Below are 19,372 nucleotides of genomic sequence, written 5' to 3' on the forward strand. Positions count from 1 at the left end.
GGTACCAACTTGAAAGGCAGAAGCGCCCATCTATGGCCAGCTTGCACCGTGCGAGGCTATTGATGTCATCCCGATCATCCCAAGGCGATGCTCTTGGCGACCTTGGTCCAATTAAAGGTGGCTGTGCCCTGCTAATGAGGCGTCCCTTCTGTGGGTTTCGTCTTTCTTCCAAACCACCACTACGATTCTTCTCTCAAACGCTCTCAACTTTATCCCCACCTTTACGACTTTAATTACCGACAAGTAACGAAGATGGCGCTCAACTGGGCAATGCTGAACTCGAACCGAACCCCGGTGCCTCTTCCGAACGAGATGACGATTACGACTGTCGATTCCGGCGTAGATGTCGTGGTCGCCATTCCACCCATTGGATCCAACTCTACAACACCCTCGGGCGCGGGTGGCTCCTCGAGCTCTAGACCGCCTGCTGCAGGACCCGGGTCCTCGTCTACAGTAGCAACCAGCAGCTTTCAGAAACTGAAGGCCACTGGTCGTGTGTGGTTAACTGATCAACGGGTACGTTTTGCTGTTCTCAGACTTTGGGTCTGTATGTGACTGGTTTGACTGACTGGCACCCTCTTTCCTGTCTCTCTGCCCTCTGTCCTGCCGCCTCATGCGAAAACCGCTCATGAACCACTAATGTTCTGGAACTTTCGTATATGACCTCTGCTGCGGCATAAACTACGCACGAGCAGTTCATCTACGTGCCCGAGCCCAACTCCTCCTTCGACTCCCTATCAGTTCCCCTACACGCCATCCTCTCAACCGGGTTCCACCAACCAACCTTTGGCTCAAATTACCTCACCTTCGAACTCAAACCATCGCCAGACGGCAACCTAACGGATGGAACGAGCGTCGAAATCCGGTTCAAGGATCGTGCGATGTTCGAGTTTGTTAGTCTGCTAGAGAAGACGAGGGAGCGGGCTATATATATGAGGAGACAGGCTGCGGAGGACGAGGCTCAAGATGGACTTCGTAAGTAGTTGCTGTCGCTCTACTTTTGATTGATCAGGATGGCTGACCATGTCTCACAGCATCTTATACGCTACCTGCTGAATCGAGCAGCGTTACTCTGATTGGAGGCATTCCAGTGGAGAACCCTCCTGGTTACGATGCTTAACAATTGGCTCTCTGCCATCGCCGTATCTTGCGGCTAGCAAGGAGATCTTAATCACTCACGACCTATCCACTTCTTTACTGGCGGACTCCTTTCTTGTAGGAATATTATCGGTTCTGAAGTTGAACACTCGGGACATTGGCATTGGAGGTGCAATTGTATTACTATACCATTTATGAATTTCAGAATTCACCAACACGGACATTGCCTTCTGTGAACCTTTCACAGCCCCGTTTCCTGTCAGCACCCCGACTCCCCGTGTACGCACACATCTCGAAATTCATTGCTGTCGAGACTCGATGGCTCGAATTCCGATCTCCGACGCCATACTGTAATCTTGATAGAAGAGCTAAAACGTATGGAACGACGTGTGCACTTCTTCCTTTTGTCCATCATCACTCGCCCGCCGTCATGCCTTCCCAATGCTTCAACCGGGTTCAGAGCCACTCTTCCATCTCTCAGAAGTATCTGTCTCACTCGGGGGTGTGAATCAGCAGCCAAGCAGCAATACAGTAACCCAGTCATCACCGGTGCGATTTAATACCCCCAGCATTTTCTGGCAACACTGAGACAGGATTGATACAGATGGAAAGCTTGCGGTTATACCACCCCCCGAATTTGTCGATGGTTATTCAAGCTCAGTGGTGATCGTAGGAAGATGTCCCTCAGAGGTTATCTTTCAAGTGACTTAAATACCGAGCGCCCGGGCAATCTCTCAGAACCACCACCCCCCGTTCTTGATTTTGCACGTGTAGTATCACTCCGGTCTGTGGGCGATAAAGGGGTCCTGCAGAGTACGAGAATCATCATGGACGCGCTGACGACATCCTCTGGCCGCAGTCTTACCGCTGCCATCCTCGCTCTAGTGGTCTTGTTTCTTGGGCGCTTGGTCTGGAACTCGAAATGGGAGAAGAGATATCCGTTCCCGCCTGGGCCGCACGCTCGGGATATCGACCTTGCAAAGTTTAGGGCAAATCCCGGAGTGACGTTTATGGAGTGGGCCAAGTCTTATGGTATGCCCTACTCAACCCTCTTCAAGGGCTTTCCACTGACCAGACTTGCCAGGCCCAATCATCTCCTACTCCCTCAGAGGCCAACGAACAATCGTCCTCAACTCTCCCAAGGCCGTAACGGACCTTCTAGAGACCAAATCATCCATCTACTCCGACCGACCCATTAATTGGATGGCAGGCGAGCTTGCAGGTCGGAAATGGAACGTCTTCTCCATCAGCTCCCAGCACCCCCGCTTCAAGATCTACAGAAGGCTCCTGCACAACGGCCTCAACCCACGCGCATCAAAAGATTACAGGGCGATTCAGCACTCGGAAACAATGTGCATGTTGAAGACACTAGCGACTAACCCGGAGGACTTTATCTTTGCGTTGCGAAGGTACGTGGTCGTTTTCTCCTTGCCTGAGAACTCCAAGCCTTTTTGTGTCTGTTAGGCTTCTGAGTTTTGGGTGGGCTACGACGTACCATCGCATCGGATGGACTTTTTGGAATATTTTGATTAATCGAGTCATCGGAAGCAGCCCCACCCCGGTCGGTTACTCATTAAAAAAGATTGAAGCTAATGTTACTATTATTCTTTTCATAGGTCAGCCGTGGCTACGATGCTCAAGCTCGCCTATGGCTTTCAAATAGGAGGGCGGGATGACACGTTCGAGAGCATCCTCGAAGAGACATTTAAGGTATCGGTAGAGTTGGGTACACCAGGGAAGTACCTAATTGAAAGCTACCCATGGCGTGAGTTGAATCTTCCCATTAAATGGCGACGAGGTAGCTGGTCTGACTGAACATTGTGGACGTATTCAGTGAGATTCGTACCGGCGTGGTTCCCTGGAGCTGGCTTCAAGCGATATGCACTTGGAGTGAAAGAGAAGCTTGACCATATGAATAGCATTCCATTTCAGTGGACCTTGCGTCGCATTGTAAGTGGGTTTAAAAATTCTCGGTTATTCTGGTCGCTGACTGGAGTGACAGAGAGCAGGAAACCACGTCGAGTCGTTTATCTCGAAGCTTCTATCCATAGACACACCATACATCGACTCGAAGGAAAAGGAAGATGTGTTAAAGTGGTGTGCATTTGGACTATACATTGGAGGGGGAGACACGGTGCGACTTCAACTTCACCCAGATACATCCATCCGCGCTAACGATATTGATAACTGGGCACTTCAGACCGTCTCGGCTTTGACCACGTTTATGCTGATCATGCAGCTTCATCCGGATGTCCAACGACGGGCCCATGCGGATATCAGTCGGGTCTGCCAAGGTCGACTTCCGACACCCGACGACTACAAGTCACTGCCGTACATTGAAGCTATTATCAAAGAGATCTTGAGATGGGGGCCTGTCGCTCCTCTGGGTAAGTGGGCCGGAGGAATAGACAGGTCAAGGGTATTGATCCTCGATATATTATCAGGCTTACCCCATTGCGCGACACGAGACGAGATCTACGAGGGGTATTACATACCTAAAGGGACGAAGATATTAGCGAACATCTGGTGACGTTTCATGCTCACCGAGGCGGATGCCACGACGCTAAGAACGTCTACTTATGATGCAGGGCACTCACCCACAACGAAGACCTCTACCCCGACCCACACAAATTCGACCCCGAAAGGCACCTAGGACCCAACCCTCAACCAAACCCATTCCAGTTCGTATTCGGTTTCGGGAGGAGAGTCTGTCCAGGTCCGTCCCAACCCCTATACGATCCCGCGCCAATCTCGGTAACCCTCCTGCCTAATTTGTTCGCTCATGTTTGTTTTTGGTTGTTGGATAGGGGCACATTTCGCTGAGTCGTCGCTATTTTTGGCGATATCGAATATCTTGACTGTCTTTGAAATTTCGAAGGCGCGAGATGGTGAAGGTAGGGAGATCGAACCTAGGGTGTTATGGCTGAATACTATTACGAGGTGAGTGTTTCACTGGAGGGTAAATCCACTAACCGACCCTGGTAATTTATAGTCACCTGGAACCATTTACATGCCGCATCACGCCCCGTTCTAGCGAGTTGTTATCTTTGGTACTCGACCATGAAACCCCTGCCCCAGACAATCTTACATCTTAACGAAGTCTTCCTTCGGACCTGAAATTCTGAAATTGTAGCAGAGGCCGAATGGTATACAGTCTATACATACATCCGTTATAAACGTTAGTAAACTAGCATAATATGTTAGCAACGATCGTCATCTAAAAACACCCGCGTCCTTTGGCGACAACCGAAGCATTGGTTTACCAAGCCGCAGGTAGAGTCTCCCATGGCAGCGCGTAGTGGTGATTAGACACCAACACCTCGTCCACCACTTCCCTCAGCTTGGATATCAGACCCTCGTCCCTGGTAGTCGTACCCCTGCAATATCGGAGGTCCAACACCTTGAGCCGCGATCCATTCGCAGCTCGAAGCGCCCAAGCATCCACAAAGTCGCTGGGATTGTCGATACACGCAAATGAAGCCCGCTCGAGGAGTGGGAAGTAGGTCACCCGGGCGCAATCTGACGATACCGATGGCGGAGTGGAAAACGCTGGATCGGTCTTGAGGCATTCTATGATGAGATTCTCCCGTTGCAGTTTCGCGACGTTCAAGGTCCGGGTGGAAGGGAAGGCCAAGAGTATCGAACGTTCTTGCGTAGGGTCGATGTCCCCCAGCAAGTGTAGCTTTTCCACGTGGCCCAGTGAGAGCGCTGAGGCCAGGTCCGTGGCGCAGAGTGACCTGTGACGCGTCTGGAGTATTTCCAATTGGAGTTGACTGGAGCCGGGAGGGTCTGTGTCGTCGCAGAGATAGCTTTCGTGTGACACCGACGTCGTCCCCACGAAAAAGATGTTGTTTTCTTTGTATCGGACCCAACAGGACTTGATACGGATTGGGTTATCAGGGTCGGAATGTCGGGATTTGAAGGTATGAATCGCTTCGAGGACAGAGTGCCGGTGCGATGGTTCCACCTCACGGAAGGTAATGTTTGCTTTGACCGATGCTGGCAACTGAAGGCGACAAAGGAGCTGGGAGACATTTAAAGCAGAGAAGGACAACCGTAACTTCTCGAGGTGCGGCAGGGACACTGTTTGCTGACAAGATCCGGTAATTCGAATGTCAGTGACGTGCAGATGGACGAGGTCGGGCATTCTCGACAGGGCAGAAAGCACGTCCTGGAGGGGATGCGGGCGATCAAGTGCTGAATCGCAGAACTCGACCTTCAGCGATGTCAAGCCGGAGAAAAGCTGCGAGTTTAGAGGCAGGTAGCAACCCGACAAATGAAGGTGTTTCAAGCGTGGTGTTTCGTTGCCGAAGAGATCGTGTGGTATAGCCGGGAGCGAGGGACTGACTCGGAAGGCCGACTGGTTCATCTTTGTGATGGAAAGCGTTTCTAGAAGAGGCGCTGGTGCCGTCAAGCTCGGGAGGTGGGTCTGGAGGTCGCTATCGTAGAGCCTGACGGAAAGGCGAGCGAACTGCGAGCTTTTCGCGAGTATTTCCCCCAATACAGTGGCAAACTTGTCTCTCCGTATTCTTGAAAGCGCGACGTCGATGTTTACTGACAGGGGCGCCCCTCCCGACCTTTCGCACATGAGTCGTATCCACTGGTGGCCAAAGGCCGTGCTGATACTCGACGACCAAAGCTGCGGAAACCGCAGGGCCGCCTCTCTCCAGTGCCGGCAGATGTGGGAGACGACGATCCATTTCAAGTGGTACCTGCGGTTGTGTTCGGCCTCGAGCGCCCACTTAAGTTGCATAAATATACTGCAGAGGACTTCTATGGGCAAACGGCATATTTTTGCAAACGTGTTTCGCTGTGTCTTCAGATCGCGTATTCGTGCTATATGAAAGGCTTCCAGTCGGATGATTTCTTTTGCGTGGTGCCGAATCTGAGAGTCGATGGCAAGCTGCGAGCTTTCAAGTTGTTCGTCCATAGCCGTCGTTCAAGTTGGAAGTTTGAGAATTTAGAAAGCTGTGGGACTCGTCGACGAGATGGCCGTGGCGAGTTCAAGTTGCTTTTGATGCAATTTTGATGTTTTCCGGCCCGGGTACTTTTGCGACTGCCCGTAGCCTGCTGTAGCCAGTGGCCACCGTAATCACTATCGATATCACTACCACTGTACAGCCGTAAATTGGATATTTGAATGCATTCACAAAAGAGACTGGTCTATTGCACAATGAAACGACGACTGAGCGTGGTGGGGGCGCACTCAGTTGACAAGTCTGGATAATATATATTCTGGTACCTGGTCGCGAAATTGGAACGAATTGGGCCTACTAGCCTACAAGAGTACCTAGAGTACACGCAATCCATCGTCACCTACCCCTCGACAACCAGGCCGCCCTGTCCAACGGCTCCAGTCGTGCTCGTGCTTTCGTTATACACCCAGAAGAGCTCCATCCACCGTCTTGTCTCGGACCTTGTATCTACTTCATCAACGACCTCTTTCAACCGCGGGACCATCTCATGATCATCGGGCATGCCAGATAAGCCGATGTCCAGCGTTTTGAGTCGTGCCCCACGCTGGGCACGAAGTGACCACAGCATCTCGAAATCAGCCATCCTCTCATGGCTCTCTCTGAAGAGAGCCTTCCCGAATACGCACTTCTGGAGAAGGGGAAGATAAGTTGGCGGGGCTGATGGAACAGCGAAGGCGGGGTCGTCCTTGAGGCATGCCACCAAGTCATCCTGGTTGTCGAATGAGGAGATGTCCAGCTCGCGCACCGAAGGGAAACTTGCGAATAGCAAGGAAGCTTCGTCCCCTGCCAGGCTGTTGAACCACCCGTTCAGGGTTAACCTCTCCACCGCATACAGCGGCAGACAAGAAGCTATCTGCGAAATGGAAATAGGCACCGATCCTGTGCCTGCTTTCCGGATGTACACCCGCAGCTTTGTGTCGTCCCAGCGTTTCCCGTGGGGGGACGTCCATCCTTCCACTAGAAGACTGCCTTGACCTTCACAGGTGATTTGACACCCGAGGAGTTCGCTGGTCGCAGGTAGTAGGTCCGAGGCTGATGATTTCAATGTCCTCAATGCTGCCGGAATCAAGGCTCGACTGCGTTCATCAGCTTCACGGAATGAAAGGTATGCTTTGACTGACGGGGGAATCTGAAGGTGGAGGAGGAGTAGCGCGGTGTTCTGACTCGTTAAGTCCAGTTCAAGCTCGCTGAGGTGTGGCAAGCGAGCTGTGATTCGAGGTGTTCCGTTGAGGCGAATCCTCGAGAGGTAGAGGCGGACGAGCGTCGGCATTCTGACCAGTGCGTTGAGGAGCTCTTCAATCGGATGGGTTGGTACATCGCTGGGAGAACAGTTGGAAAGGTCGACCTTCAGAGACGTGAGGTTGGAAAAAAGGCTCGAGGTCCACGGATAGTCGCAGTTCTTCAGGTGGAGCACCCGCAAATTGGGAGCTTCGTTCCCGAATAGGTTTACTGGTAAAGCAACTGGTTTACCATATATGATACCAAGGCGTTGGTCTGGTGGTATCATCATGATCAATGCACTCTGCAACATGGGGGTCGGCGCCGTAAGGTGTGGAAAGGTGGTCTGTGTGTATTTAGGGCCAATGCTGAGCTCGAGGCTTTGAATCGTGCTGCTTTTATCCAGAACATCTTCCACAACAGGTAAAAACCTGTCGGCCCGGTATGGAGTCAGGTCGATGTGCACACAGAGAGCAGCCCCTCTAGACCTTGAAAGCGCTGTTTTTATCCATTCTGGGGAGTTTCTGGTGCTTATGTCCGTCCACAGACTAGGAGACCTGAGCACCACCGCCCTCCAATGCCTGCAAACCCGGGAGGCAACAATCCATGCCATCCGGCTGGAGGCACGCTTCGAGTCGTAATCGTCTTCTACTGATCGTTTTAACTGAGAAAAGATGTTGCAGAGGACCTCTGGGGGACAGCGTGATATTGGCGCCAATTCGTTCCGTTCCGTCTTCAGGTCACGGATCCTGTCCTGGAGCAACTTCATCAAACGGCGAGCCTCGTCCTCATGATAGAGAATACGAGAATCGATGTAGCTTCGCCTAGCGTCGGACGAAGCCATGTATTTCGAGCTATTTCTCGAAAATAAGACAAAGACAATACGGCTTAACGTAGGCGTACCTGTCGATGTATTCAGTATTCAATAGGTTATTGACGATAAAGCTCGGACAAAGGAATATCTTCAACCAGTGTACTTTGTTTGGGCGCAAGGGGTGATTACGTACGCGTTGTTTGGCGTCTGTGATGGGATTGACGCGGTGGCCAACGCGTCCAGGTTTTCTTTGAACCACCACCATCGACCAACTCGCCGCGATGCACGTTTCAAAGCGTATCTCTGGTCTCGCCCTCAACGCTCCGGGTATCCCTGTCCCAACCGCTCTTCACGCAATCCTCGTTTCTCAAAGCTCTCAGCCAACATGACCTCGTCTAACCCTAAGTTCTTGAGGGTGGCACTTCGTTCACTCGGCGGGATCAACTCAGCCCAATGGCGACGGCTTCAAGACATCGTTTTTCGACTCCAGCCGAATCTTGGGCAAAACAAGGACGCGGACTGGCATATTCGCTTGCGATGACCCCTTTCACTCCTTCCCAAAAGCCTCTCCGGCCCGTATCTCGTTCACTCCGCGCAGACCCGCATCTGTGTTGCCTCGGGACCCCTTGACCACGCACAGTTGAGCCCTGTCTCGACACATTTTGGAAAGGGAAGGCAATGCCGGAAACATGTCGGGTCACAGTGAACACATGGGATACTTAGAGGGGTTGTCCAGGGATAAGAGGACGTGGGTGATTGGGAGAGCAAGTTCCGCTCAGCCAGTCGCTTCCTTATGCGAGACTCCGTACAGACCTCGGTCGAATTCGTCTCTGTCGCCACGACCCTCGATTCCGGAGATGACACACGATGCCACTTGGATCCCAACGAACGCACAGAACGAGCGCCGTCCGAGTCTCCCAACGACTCTTTCCGCTGGATCTCGGTCCAAACCCCGGCGACATTCTCAGCAAATCTTATTCGCCGTGAACTACTGTTGTGCTGTACCCGCATTCACCTGCAGAGGTGAATCGGTCGCCTTCAGGAGAAGTTCAGAAGCGCCGGCGCGCGCAGGAAGATTTGCATGGCTTCAGCTGCGAAACTCGAGACCCCGATTCGTGACAGACTCGGAAAGGACGTAAAGGGACGTACAGACCAGGAGACGTCTTTGTGACCTCTGCCTTCGCGGTAGAGAGATGGTGCAATGGCACTCCATCCAAGGAGAGACATCAGGAGCCTTCCCGGTCCCATCGGCCTCTTCGCTGTAGACCTTTCAATACAGAAAGGCTGCCTTCAGCTGCATTTGCTTGCGGTTTCGGCGTTAGTAACCCAGTTTCACTTCGTAACCTAGCACACTGGATTATTTGCCAGCGGACGCGGTGAGGACAAGTGCCTTGGGACGGACGGATGGCATGGGCTTGGTACCCTGTTGACGCTAGTACACGAAGACCGGATCTTCATTGCTTCTCGGACATTCCTTCCGCCGTCTACGTTTGGTTTCTGTTCATATACTCACTTTCTACCACCAGTATGACGTGTTCCCAGCGACGACTCAAGCAGAGTCGGTGCGTTGCTCATCTTAGGAGTGGTTGGGGTGTTGGCAGCGGTGGCGATGCGTTGGCGTCTTCTTCTACCAATGCAGCTACGAGTCCTACGGGAATCGTAGCAGAGATGCGTTCTCGAGTGCATGGTGGAGTAGCGTGGGCCCCGACCATCGTTTTTCCCGTCTTCCCCCCAGTTCAAGCTGCTCCTAGGATCCGAGTGCGTACTCTCCTGCATGATGAGCTTGGGATACCTACTGGTAGGCGGCTAGTGAGTTGCAGATCCGAACCCGTACAAGATGGTTGGCTTGGGATGTTCGAAGGGTGGTGGAGTGAAGCGAGTGGACCGTGTCGACACGAAGGGGGTGTCGAGATTCCGGCCTTCCGGCTGTTCCAGTCCTCGCCAATGCGTCCCCTTGTCACGCCCCTTTTTTGGGCTGGTGTCAGGGCAGATGAGTAGAAGGTGGCTAGACGCGTTGTGGTGGAGCAAGGCTGGGCCAACACATCGGTTTGAAGAGAAGGGGTAGCCCTTTGTGGCTGGAGAGTGTTTGGGGATTAACCGGGTTGGTCTTTTGATGCGACTCGCCCTTGGTAATTTTTTCCACCCCATGTCCAATTTCGCATTGGACGCGTGTAGTATTGTTTGGACGATATGGGCTGTAGTAGCGTACTGAAATCGATCGGCTTGCTGGTTCTTGGTCCTCACTCGTGCACATGAAATGGTCATATCCGTGTAACCGGGAGTTCGTCACTCGGAGCATAGAAAGCCAATGAAGATAGCACAGTCCGTACGGTACAAGGTGGGTATTCTGGAGTCTAGTAGGGCTTGAACCGCCGGGAAGCTTTGAGTTTCTCCACTTTCGCCTTGTCCTCCTCCCACTTCTTTTTCAAGTTCATCAACTCTGAATAGAGATGATAAGCGACAGTCAAGATACATTCGATAATGCAACGCACCTGTCCTCTGCTTTTCTGCCTTCTGGAACGCGTAGAATCCCTCCTTCTCTTTCTTCTTCTTCGGCCTTGTACGCGAAGTTGCACCAGAACGTTGGAACTGCTTGGTAGCAACAGCAACTCCACCACCCAATGTCTTGCCGTACGCTCCGCCTCTGGTGACCAAGGTGAACCCATCCTCGTCGACGATAGCCTCTCCCTTGAGGTACTTGGACTTTTGCTTCTCCTTCGCCTGCTTGTACTCGAACAGCTCCATGTAGGTGTCCACATGTTCTTGGATCAGGTCTAACGGTGGTCGTAGGTTTTCGTAGATCGTAATGTAGTGGGAGAGACCCGACGGCTCTTCAGATGAGGTCGGCCAGGGTCGAGGTTTTGAAGACGGGGATAGCGCACGGCTCAACGACGATTCGTCGAGGAAGACAACATACGCCGTCAGGCCCGTTTTCCGTATCGTCCGGTGTGGTCGAGAAGGTAATTCTACAACTTTTGGTGGTTCGTCCTTGACGATTTTCTGCCGTTTCCGGGGGTGTTCTGAGGATTCGGCGTCTGCGGTGCCGTCCAAGTCCATTTCGTCTTCATCGGCTTCGCTATCGGTGCCCTCCTCGTCCTTTCGAAGCTCTTTGACGTCAAAGTCGAAGATGACCTTCTCCACCGTCCCTGCTTGTTTGAAGAACATCACGAGTTCACGTTCGGTCGCATCTGGGGGGACATTGACTAGGAAAAGGGTTCGACCGTTTGGAAGTTGGTTTTGCTGCTTGGGATCTTTTTTGTTTGAGGAGGCATGGGCTCTGGCGTATAGATAGTGTGTCGAAGATTTGGAATAGGATATAGGAAGAGCGGTGAATCCGTTCACCTTGAAGGAGGTAGATGCAGCCATTTTCAGCCATCAAAATCGCTGCAGGAGGAATTTGCGGAGGTGTTTGGACTTTATTTGATGGTGTTAGGTTTAGAGGATGAAGGTACAGCAAGTGGGAGAGCTCGACGAAGGATGGCGATATCTCCCTCTGACGAATACATTAAATAAACAATGCATAGGTGTGTCTGAACAGAACTGGTTCAAAAACCGCGTTTCTCAACACCATCATCCTGACAGTGCAACATTTTTGAACTCGATACCGGATCCGGATTCTTACAAGGAAGTGACCTCGAAGGACGTGTATGACCCGACCCGCGGCAAGAGAACCTGGCGTATATTTCAATAATTACCAGAACGACTCTGAACTTTAAGCCTGGTTTGCTCAAATCTGGGTGATGGGAACGGTCAATCGTACGGTTCCCCGGCCATTCCAGACGTCGGGAACCTCAAATTGGCTTCATTCGCTACCAACCACTCAACCCGGCTTCTCGTCCCACTTTCGTGAGAGGTATAAACGACTTCCTGTTGCTAGAGGCGCCAGTCCCTGCATTCCTTCCTCTCGATCTGTAACCCTCGACCTCGACTTGGACCGTCCGGAATGAACCGACTTGTTCAGTGGGTACTCATTGCAGCGGCTGCTCCGCTGGCAGCCCTGGCGTGTCCGACTACCATGACCCGCACAACCGGTATAGCTCGTCACGAGTACGGGAGGCTGGAGGAAAGAGCGGTCAACGAGTGTCAGGATCTACAGAGGAAGCAATTTATAGATAAGAGGTAAGAGTTTCCGCGCCGTGGATGTTTGTGTACCTTCCAACGTCTCTTGCTCTACTTTGTCTGCTCAGCTACATCGAATCTAAAGTTCTTGCTCTGAGCGCTAGCAACTACATATCAACATACGGAGCAGAGGATGCGCTTTACGCCGCGTACTGGAGCTCCAACGACCCCGCTCGAATCCGATCCGTTTATGATGCTGTTGCTGCAGAGAATTCCACTACAAGAACGTGAGTATAGACTTTCTGTTGAGTTACTCACGTAAGCTTGACAACTGAAACCTTAACTTAAGGCTGGACTGCAATGATCCATACGGCCTTTGTGAAGATGATGTCCTGGCCTACGCTCTGTTCATCGAGTCCTCGAACGTAAGCTCCTACCTACGTAGCCTATTCGGAAACGATGACGAATTCACAACATGCCGACCGCAGATCTTCTATTGCGATACATTCTTTAAGCTACTTCCGACATCGTCTCTATGCAATGAAACAGCTTCTGCCAATCATACCGTCACTCGAGGAGGGGCAACCTTGCACGAGGTGCGGCTTAAAACTCAATCAGCGAATACAGTAGTTTAACGGCCCTTGCTTCTGAAGCTCACTCATGCGATAGAGGGGACTGCAGATCTGACTTATCGATGCTCTTATCAAGGCCTGTCTCCTGAAGAACAAGTCAAGAATGCGGATAACTACAATGTAGGGTCATTCGAATACGGTGCTCTAATTCGGCTGCTGATAATTCAAACAACTTAGTGTTTTGCGGAGGCGGCTTTCGTCAAGATGTGGTGCTAAATGACTCTAGCCACTCGCCTTTATACACGTTAAACACGTCGCTGAATAAACTCGGGCGCCTTGGACGGTGATTGACTGTTGTGAGGTTCGAACGGGCGTCTATCTATTCCCGATAAGATAAGGCAATCACGTGGCTTGCCGCTTTCAATGGCGCGTCGCGTCGCGCATCATCATGCATAGAACAAAGGACTTGGGCCTGCTTGGGCCGCGCTGCAACAGTTGCCGGGTCCCTTTGTTATTGCGTCCCCTACACAAAAGCTGTTGTCCGCCCAACGAGCTAGACAGAGAAATGGAAGGGCACCGCCGCTTCCCTTTGAATGCATAGATACCAAAACACGAGGCGAAGAAAAAGTTTTTTCCATGACCACATCGGAACATGAGGCCATTGTGCGCCGTTGGCAAATTTCTATAGAAGGTTCTCAATGGGTGGCCCCGGCCTTTGTTGATCGCATACCACAGCTCAGCTGTCGTCTGAGTGTGTAAGTGTCTCGGTAGCTGTGGCCAGTTCCTCTCTGTGCGCTTGGACTTAACAGCTCCCACATTAAATGATTGAGTCCGTTGCAAGGACTTGATGCCAGGCCCGGAATATTGTAAATTTGCAGACAGCCTTCAATAACTGCGCTCAACGACTTGTCAAAAGGGCCGCCATCCTCGCAAGGGTTCTCAGATCGATTCAGATGAGATCATGATGTCAGTCTACGGCGACCATTATAATTCCGTTGGATCGTCATTGCACCCCTCATTTGGATCTAACCGTGTGAGAAGAACATGACCACTGACCAGCACGAGGGTTCACGAGGGCGTTCAAAGCCATTGTCCGCCGGGCCAGGTGGGCTTCTGTCCCCATATGGATAATCAATGGTGGGTTATGAAAGGCTTTCATCAAAGCGGTGTCACTTGCCTTTCCTGGAAGTCAAAGCGCTCATCAACCAGTGCCACTCGACAACCTCGAAAAACTTATATAAAGGCAGCCCAGGCGTTGAGGGTCCCCATTCCTCCTTCCTTTTCCTCTCTCACCCACCATCTGACTCCCCCGTCCCCGTCTTGGTCCCCTTCCCTTCTCTCCTTGTTCTGGCTTTGATCTCCATGAAGGCGCGTTAGGATGAAGACCAGATCTCACTCCAGTCACTCGCCAAGGGTGTCGGAGCAAAAAGTAAAAGAAAAAAAAAATACACGAGATGTGTCTTCATCCTAACCGCGTCCCTCGGAGTCGACATCGACGGTCTGCTTGGTATTTCCCTTCGTGAGTGATCCTGTGGCTCTGTCTTCTCTGCTGTGGTCCATTACTAGGCGACTCCATCAACGCGAGGCAGCTGCTATCTATGCTCTCTTGGCTGGGCGACATCGATCTCCTTGGGTTTCTCTTCTGTCTTCTGGCGGGTGATGTTCTCGACTTGCTCCGGCTATCCCTTTGTGACACTGTCTCTAGTCCTCTCTGGTTCCCTTGCTTCTCTCCTGGATTACTGCTTCCTCTTCTGAGCTTGTTTTCTGCTGCCTCTGTCTGGGTTCTCATCGAGTCTTGGGGATTGGAACCTTGCCGATCACGATCGAGGCTGGGGGCTGAAGACGGTTACACTCTGGGCTCTCACTGTCGCGCTTTCTGGCTTCTTCCTGCTTGCCTACCGCTTGGATTCTTTACATTCTCAGAGTTCTTCTGGACTAGGCTGCGGCGATCCTCGAGTTTCACTGAGCTATTTCTGTGTTTCCTTGGCTCTGGTCTGGTTTTGATTCCCACTCTGCTTCTCTTCTAGGGCTGGTTGGGTGCGTTGGCTGGGACTGAGACTGGGAGTTCGGGAGGCTATCACATGGGGTTTTGGTGTATGTTCTCGAGACCTGGCATTATTCACCATGATCATTCCCGGTAATCGACGGGTCTTCCAACACCTTGCTTTCTTCCGCGTTTTGGCTGACAATTTCTTGGGATCAACCGACAGGTTCTACCAGATAACTCGAAGCCTTGTGGTAGGTTGGGTGGGTCAAGGCCAAGGCACGAATATTTTTCAAGATCACCGCGATACTCACGCCCTCATACCCTTTTCACTACGTGTCTCAGCCTGGTGGAATCGCAGCGACCGCGTGGCTGGCAAGTCGGTGCAAGGTACGTCGCCAGTGACTTCACGACATTGCCGCTGACCTCGATGGGCAGGTCGTGAAATGGCTGATGATACTTGAGGGAAAGGGGACAGAGGGCATGGGTGAGTCTCTCGCGCTTCAGGTTGCCTCATGACGCTCATGCATACATTAGCGCTGGTAGGATGTCGGGTGGCACTGTGTGATTTACTTCGTGAGAGGTACGTCTCGTCTAACATCTTTTGTTCGACGGCGGTGACTGATATCCAGCTAGATTAATCGTGTGATAAAAATATGAGCCATCGTGGCACCATGACGTCGCTGGGTAATCGGCCGATCCCGACTACCAGCACTCGCGTCGTTAAGCGCCCAATGCCTGCCGTTCGATACCACCACACCGAGCGACGATACTCGCTCCCCATCCCTTCGCGCGGGACGAGCCACACGCACCTCGGTGTTCAACGTGGTTCGCGGCGTACCTCTATTCATGAGGGGGCATTGTACAAGGTGCGAAGCTAAAAAACTATCTATTTTGGTTCAACCCGACCTTGAGATTGGAAGGCGTTGCACTATCCGATTATTCGAAGCTCTGCTACTCTCCCAGGGCCCGGGAGGGATTAAGGCACCTTCGAATATCGGCAGTGCAGGAAGCCCTTCAATCGGGGGATTCAACTCCCCCAAATAACCCACTACACCTTTTCAAACAATTGGCGAAGAAGACTAAACATATCTGGGATGGGCAGGGCACCCATCCACCCTTCGACTTCACCACAGCCCAGGAGTCGATACTCGCTCCCTATCCCTTTGCGCGGGACGAGCTCAAATCGCTTCTGTGGGTGTTCAACGTGGTCGACTGGGAGTGGAGGCGAGGCCTCCCTGGATGGGTGATAACCCTTGGGCAGGAGAGGAAGGATGAGGATCTTCAAGACTTTCAAGCCTTCTTCAAGACTTTCAAATGGGCGCTCGTCGACTATGCATCTTTCCCGACGGAGATATTCCAGTTCGTCCGGTACGATCCGGTCTCTTCTCTCCCGTGGCTGACCTCTCGCCTCCAGGATCTCATTGTGGAATCGACTTGGAATTTATTTGGGCTCGAAGACTGCGGGGGATCCTGGGGAAGGTGAGAGGGGCCCTCGCCTCTGGCGACGCTCCTCTTTCCTCGTGCTCCCTTGTCGTGGGCCCTGGGCTTAAGACTTGGAGGGTCTAACCAGCTCTCCAAGTCGAACCAAAGCACGTTCTGAAAATCATCCCGAGTCTTCCTCCCCATAGGCGAGTCGTCGTTCCTCTTGTCTCGTTGCTGACTTGGCTGGTTCTCTCAGACAGGATCGAACAGTGTTCGTCTCGCAAGTGGTTGGGCCTGTCGCCTTTGAGGCGTCTTGGTGCACCCTCTTTCGGTCAGTCTCTCGTTCCGCTTTCCTTCCGAGTCAGATTCGCCCCTCACTCCCTCATTGCAGGTCCGCGATACCCGTTCGTGAATATCTCCCGTCAGTTTCTTCGCCTGCAGCGCAGCGAGACCTTCACGACATGACAGTCTGCTTGAGTTCTGCCCTGGCCACCGATGACGGTCTTTCAGCTCTTGAGAGGAGACTATCTGAGGTGTTCCGACGAGCTGACCGCGCGAAGTGCCGTTGACTTTTCTTGACCCTCCCACCCTTCACCAGAGGACGGAAGGGACTTCTGAGGCCGAGACGTGAGCGTGATCATGAGAAGCCTTGGTGAGCTTGCGAGGTCTGTGAGGTGTGAGAGGTACCGGTGAGAGCCTGCGATCAACATGCGTGGTTCGAAAAGAACGGAGGTAGGTTGAGGCCCCTGTCGCGATATGACCTGATTCGATTGACCAACGCGTTGAACGATGAGTCGACACTGACAGTACGGCCAGAAAGGTCTGTCTTCTGTGGAACAGGCAGGTCTGTGAGCAGTGAAAGCGCACACGTGAAAGGGACCGATCTCAGTGCGTCTGACGACAAGAGCTTCAACAGCTTTGTCTCAATGAGCAGCGACAGTTTTCGTGCGAGCCCACCCAGTCATGACACCAGCCAATTCATCTGCCAGAATGACGAAGTTGAAGTCGAGCCTGCAAGTCAGCGATGATAGGTAAACAACGCTGTATGGTTGTTGCGCAAAAACGGATACCTCGAACGAAGTAGGATTACAGGGGCAACTAACTACCTACAAATACAATATCCGCCCGGGTCAAGCGAGCGACAAAAGGGTATCGAATACAAACAGCGAAGCGAAATCGAAGGAGGAACAGGGGGCGTGATTAAGGAATGGGGCATAATGGTCGTAGCAGTGAAAAAGGTCGGAGGCGAGTCAATGCATTATTGCATTCTGAACTCGGGCGGCGCCTATACGTCAGAAATGCTGTTGAGAACAGCGGCTCGACCGGCAGTGGAGAGCCCAGAGACTTCCTGGCTACCACCAGCCGTGCCAGTTTCCCCGAGAATCGTAGGGTGGTTCGATAGCTGACTGACGACGTCACTCTGCAGTTGCATGGGGACGAAGATGACCTTGCTGTTGCCCGACTTGGCCATTTGTTGCACTGTCAAAGGACGTATGTATCAGTCACAAGTTCACAATAATGGGCTAGCAACAAATGATACGTACAGGCTTCCAATTGTCGGATTTGCATAGCAGCGGGACTAGCGAGGATATCGGCTGCTTGTCGCATGAGACGAGCAGAGTCGACTTCAGCGCGGGCAGCGATGACCTTGGACTCTCCGATACGCTTCTGTTGAGCAGCTGAGGAGAGGGAGGCGGAGACTTCGGGGCTGAAGATGATATCCTTGATGAGGATACCCTCGATGGCGACACCCCACTTGTCTGCGACGTCTCCGACGATTTCCGCAATCTCGAAAGCGATGGCCTCACGCTCTGTCACGACGCTCTGGACAGCTCGTGCGCCAACGACGTGTCGCAGGGTTGTCTGAGCACGTTCGATGAGGGCTTGGCGGAGGTCGCTGATACCAAAGGCTGCGCGGTACGGGCTAACGATCTGGAAGTAGATGACCGAATCACTGTTGGGGTAATTAGAACGTGCGTTGTACCAGAGAATAGAAATGAAACACACATTTCGACGTTGACATTGTCGCGAGTGCTGTATGGGATGACTATCAGTGACTGCTGCCTGCACAAACCAGTGTAGAGACTGACATGACCATCTGTCGACCAATGGGACTGATTTGAATCTTGACATCAACGACCCGCAGCGATTCTGTGCAAACGTTGACTTGGACGAGGCCAGGGTCGACAGACTTGTAGAACTGTCCGAAGCGAGAAACCAGACCCACGGAACCTGCGGAGAATGTGTTCAGATACATGGTTCTCCTTTTCATTGCTTCTGGTATGCGTACCTTGCTCCACCTCCCTGAAAGGATTGGGGCATGGGCAGCACGGAATAGCGCCAAAGAAACCGATGATGGAGCCCAACCCTTGCAACATCGTTCCATAGATTCCATGAGTGACCTCTCCGGTTCCCAAATCTTGAGCGTATGAAGGCTGGTGGATTTTATTTCCTTTGAGCGCCCATGTGTCGTTGACCAAGCTTCTTTAAATATACACACCTGCATTTCGGACCTCTTGAGCGGCTGGACATGAATCACATTCTCCTTAATGTTCGATGGGTCAAACTTCCTGGCGTGAACCGGGTCGTCTGTGACTGTGTGCGAGGCTGTAAGTTAATCAATTCAGAACAAACGGCGAATTGGAAGCCGACCACGCACCATTGCCCTCGTTATGATCCACTACATTTCCCTGGCTATAAGAGGTGCTGGGAGATGGGACGCGCGCCTTTCCGATGCTGTTGGTCGACATTGTGACTTGGATGGGAACTGGGGCTTATGGAAGGAACGATGACAGAAGATGAAACCTTTTATATTGACAAGGTCTACAGCTTTTAGTGTCGAGAACCGAACCGGTGAGAGAGCTGTGAGTTCCGCAGCAACGACCCGTGACACCGCTTTCCTTCAAGGGCGCTCGGTGTCTATATAGACGAACTGCCAAGAGTCCGTTTCCTATGATGCAATCGCCTTGGAAGCTTGAGACGGTCCATGGTCTTCGACTTAAAATCTCTCTGAGGTCAGGCTGCTGCGAGTTGGAACTACATTGAGATATTCAAGGCTCGCGCTTACACAACGAACAAAGTTTCACGCCATGCGGCCAGACCACTCTAATTCAACAGCTAAAGCTGCGGATTGCTTTGAACCGATGCACAGAACGTAATTAGGTTCTCTGATCATTTTATGCTTGGGTGAAGAATTGCGCAGTAAAAGTAAAGTGAATGTCCTGGA

General features: G+C 52.1%; 9 protein-coding genes across 9 annotated transcripts; 4 read left to right on the forward strand and 5 right to left on the reverse strand.

Moving 5' to 3' along the window:
• Positions 1 to 187: 187 nt before the first annotated feature.
• Positions 188 to 1,130, forward strand: CC1G_08835 (hypothetical protein). Its single transcript, XM_001839057.2, has 3 exons — positions 188 to 516; positions 696 to 975; positions 1,035 to 1,130. Exons 1-3 carry the CDS (start codon positions 253 to 255, stop codon positions 1,118 to 1,120), a joined length of 630 nt encoding a protein of 209 aa, XP_001839109.1. The 5' UTR covers positions 188 to 252; the 3' UTR covers positions 1,121 to 1,130.
• Positions 1,131 to 1,775: 645 nt separating this feature from the next.
• On the forward strand, positions 1,776 to 3,628 carry CC1G_08836 (OrdA protein; the record flags this gene model as incomplete). Its single annotated transcript, XM_001839058.2, has 8 exons — positions 1,776 to 1,882; positions 1,958 to 2,130; positions 2,183 to 2,507; positions 2,715 to 2,863; positions 2,933 to 3,048; positions 3,101 to 3,232; positions 3,299 to 3,485; positions 3,543 to 3,628. The coding sequence occupies 8 exons, from the start codon at positions 1,776 to 1,778 to the stop codon at positions 3,626 to 3,628; spliced, it is 1,275 nt and encodes a 424-aa protein (XP_001839110.2).
• A 729-nt stretch (positions 3,629 to 4,357) lies between these two features.
• CC1G_08837 (hypothetical protein) lies at positions 4,358 to 6,028 on the reverse strand (the record flags this gene model as incomplete). Its single annotated transcript, XM_001839059.2, has 1 exon — positions 4,358 to 6,028. One exon carries the CDS (start codon positions 6,026 to 6,028, stop codon positions 4,358 to 4,360), a length of 1,671 nt encoding a protein of 556 aa, XP_001839111.2.
• Positions 6,029 to 6,414: 386 nt separating this feature from the next.
• Positions 6,415 to 8,228, reverse strand: CC1G_08838 (hypothetical protein; the record flags this gene model as incomplete). The annotated part of the gene is made up of 2 exons (XM_001839060.2): positions 8,196 to 8,228; positions 6,415 to 8,146 (listed from the first exon to the last, which is right to left on the reverse strand). The coding sequence occupies exon 2, from the start codon at positions 8,134 to 8,136 to the stop codon at positions 6,415 to 6,417; it is 1,722 nt and encodes a 573-aa protein (XP_001839112.1). The 5' UTR covers positions 8,137 to 8,146; positions 8,196 to 8,228.
• Positions 8,229 to 9,080: 852 nt separating this feature from the next.
• CC1G_14714 (hypothetical protein) lies at positions 9,081 to 9,882 on the reverse strand (the record flags this gene model as incomplete). The annotated part of the gene is made up of 3 exons (XM_002911239.1): positions 9,081 to 9,121; positions 9,256 to 9,365; positions 9,620 to 9,882. 3 exons carry the CDS (start codon positions 9,880 to 9,882, stop codon positions 9,081 to 9,083), a joined length of 414 nt encoding a protein of 137 aa, XP_002911285.1.
• Positions 9,883 to 10,460: 578 nt separating this feature from the next.
• Positions 10,461 to 11,472, reverse strand: CC1G_08839 (hypothetical protein; the record flags this gene model as incomplete). The annotated part of the gene is made up of 2 exons (XM_001839061.1): positions 10,461 to 10,546; positions 10,599 to 11,472. 2 exons carry the CDS (start codon positions 11,470 to 11,472, stop codon positions 10,461 to 10,463), a joined length of 960 nt encoding a protein of 319 aa, XP_001839113.1.
• Positions 11,473 to 12,121: 649 nt separating this feature from the next.
• Positions 12,122 to 13,013, forward strand: CC1G_08840 (hypothetical protein; the record flags this gene model as incomplete). The annotated part of the gene is made up of 6 exons (XM_001839062.2): positions 12,122 to 12,225; positions 12,294 to 12,452; positions 12,515 to 12,590; positions 12,654 to 12,761; positions 12,819 to 12,917; positions 12,975 to 13,013. The coding sequence occupies 6 exons, from the start codon at positions 12,122 to 12,124 to the stop codon at positions 13,011 to 13,013; spliced, it is 585 nt and encodes a 194-aa protein (XP_001839114.2).
• Positions 13,014 to 14,861: 1,848 nt separating this feature from the next.
• CC1G_14715 (hypothetical protein) lies at positions 14,862 to 16,715 on the forward strand (the record flags this gene model as incomplete). Its single annotated transcript, XM_002911240.1, has 8 exons — positions 14,862 to 14,975; positions 15,067 to 15,111; positions 15,160 to 15,208; positions 15,259 to 15,304; positions 15,688 to 16,083; positions 16,139 to 16,203; positions 16,417 to 16,477; positions 16,538 to 16,715. 8 exons carry the CDS (start codon positions 14,862 to 14,864, stop codon positions 16,713 to 16,715), a joined length of 954 nt encoding a protein of 317 aa, XP_002911286.1.
• A 456-nt stretch (positions 16,716 to 17,171) lies between these two features.
• On the reverse strand, positions 17,172 to 18,896 carry CC1G_08841 (stomatin family protein; the record flags this gene model as incomplete). The annotated part of the gene is made up of 7 exons (XM_001839063.2): positions 17,172 to 17,625; positions 17,691 to 18,100; positions 18,154 to 18,180; positions 18,237 to 18,378; positions 18,437 to 18,581; positions 18,647 to 18,753; positions 18,806 to 18,896. The coding sequence occupies 7 exons, from the start codon at positions 18,894 to 18,896 to the stop codon at positions 17,432 to 17,434; spliced, it is 1,116 nt and encodes a 371-aa protein (XP_001839115.1). The 3' UTR covers positions 17,172 to 17,431.
• Between the last annotated feature and the right edge of the window lie 476 nt (positions 18,897 to 19,372).

The sequence above is a fragment of the Coprinopsis cinerea genome (assembly GCF_000182895.1).
Source record: "Coprinopsis cinerea okayama7#130 chromosome 5 map unlocalized cont3.5, whole genome shotgun sequence".
In the NCBI taxonomy this organism is placed as follows: Eukaryota; Fungi; Basidiomycota; class Agaricomycetes; order Agaricales; family Psathyrellaceae; genus Coprinopsis; species Coprinopsis cinerea.

What these genes read in the sequence shown, in the direction of transcription:
- CC1G_08835 (XM_001839057.2), top strand. Translation starts at nt 253, where the DNA reads ATGGCGCTCAACTGGGCAATGCTGAACTCGAACCGAACCCCGGTGCCT. An exon ending in TGTGGTTAACTGATCAACGG is followed by an intron (nt 517 to 695) that starts GTACGTTTTGCT and finishes ACGCACGAGCAG; the next exon opens with TTCATCTACGTGCCCGAGCC. An exon ending in CGAGGCTCAAGATGGACTTC is followed by an intron (nt 976 to 1,034) that starts GTAAGTAGTTGC and finishes CATGTCTCACAG; the next exon opens with CATCTTATACGCTACCTGCT.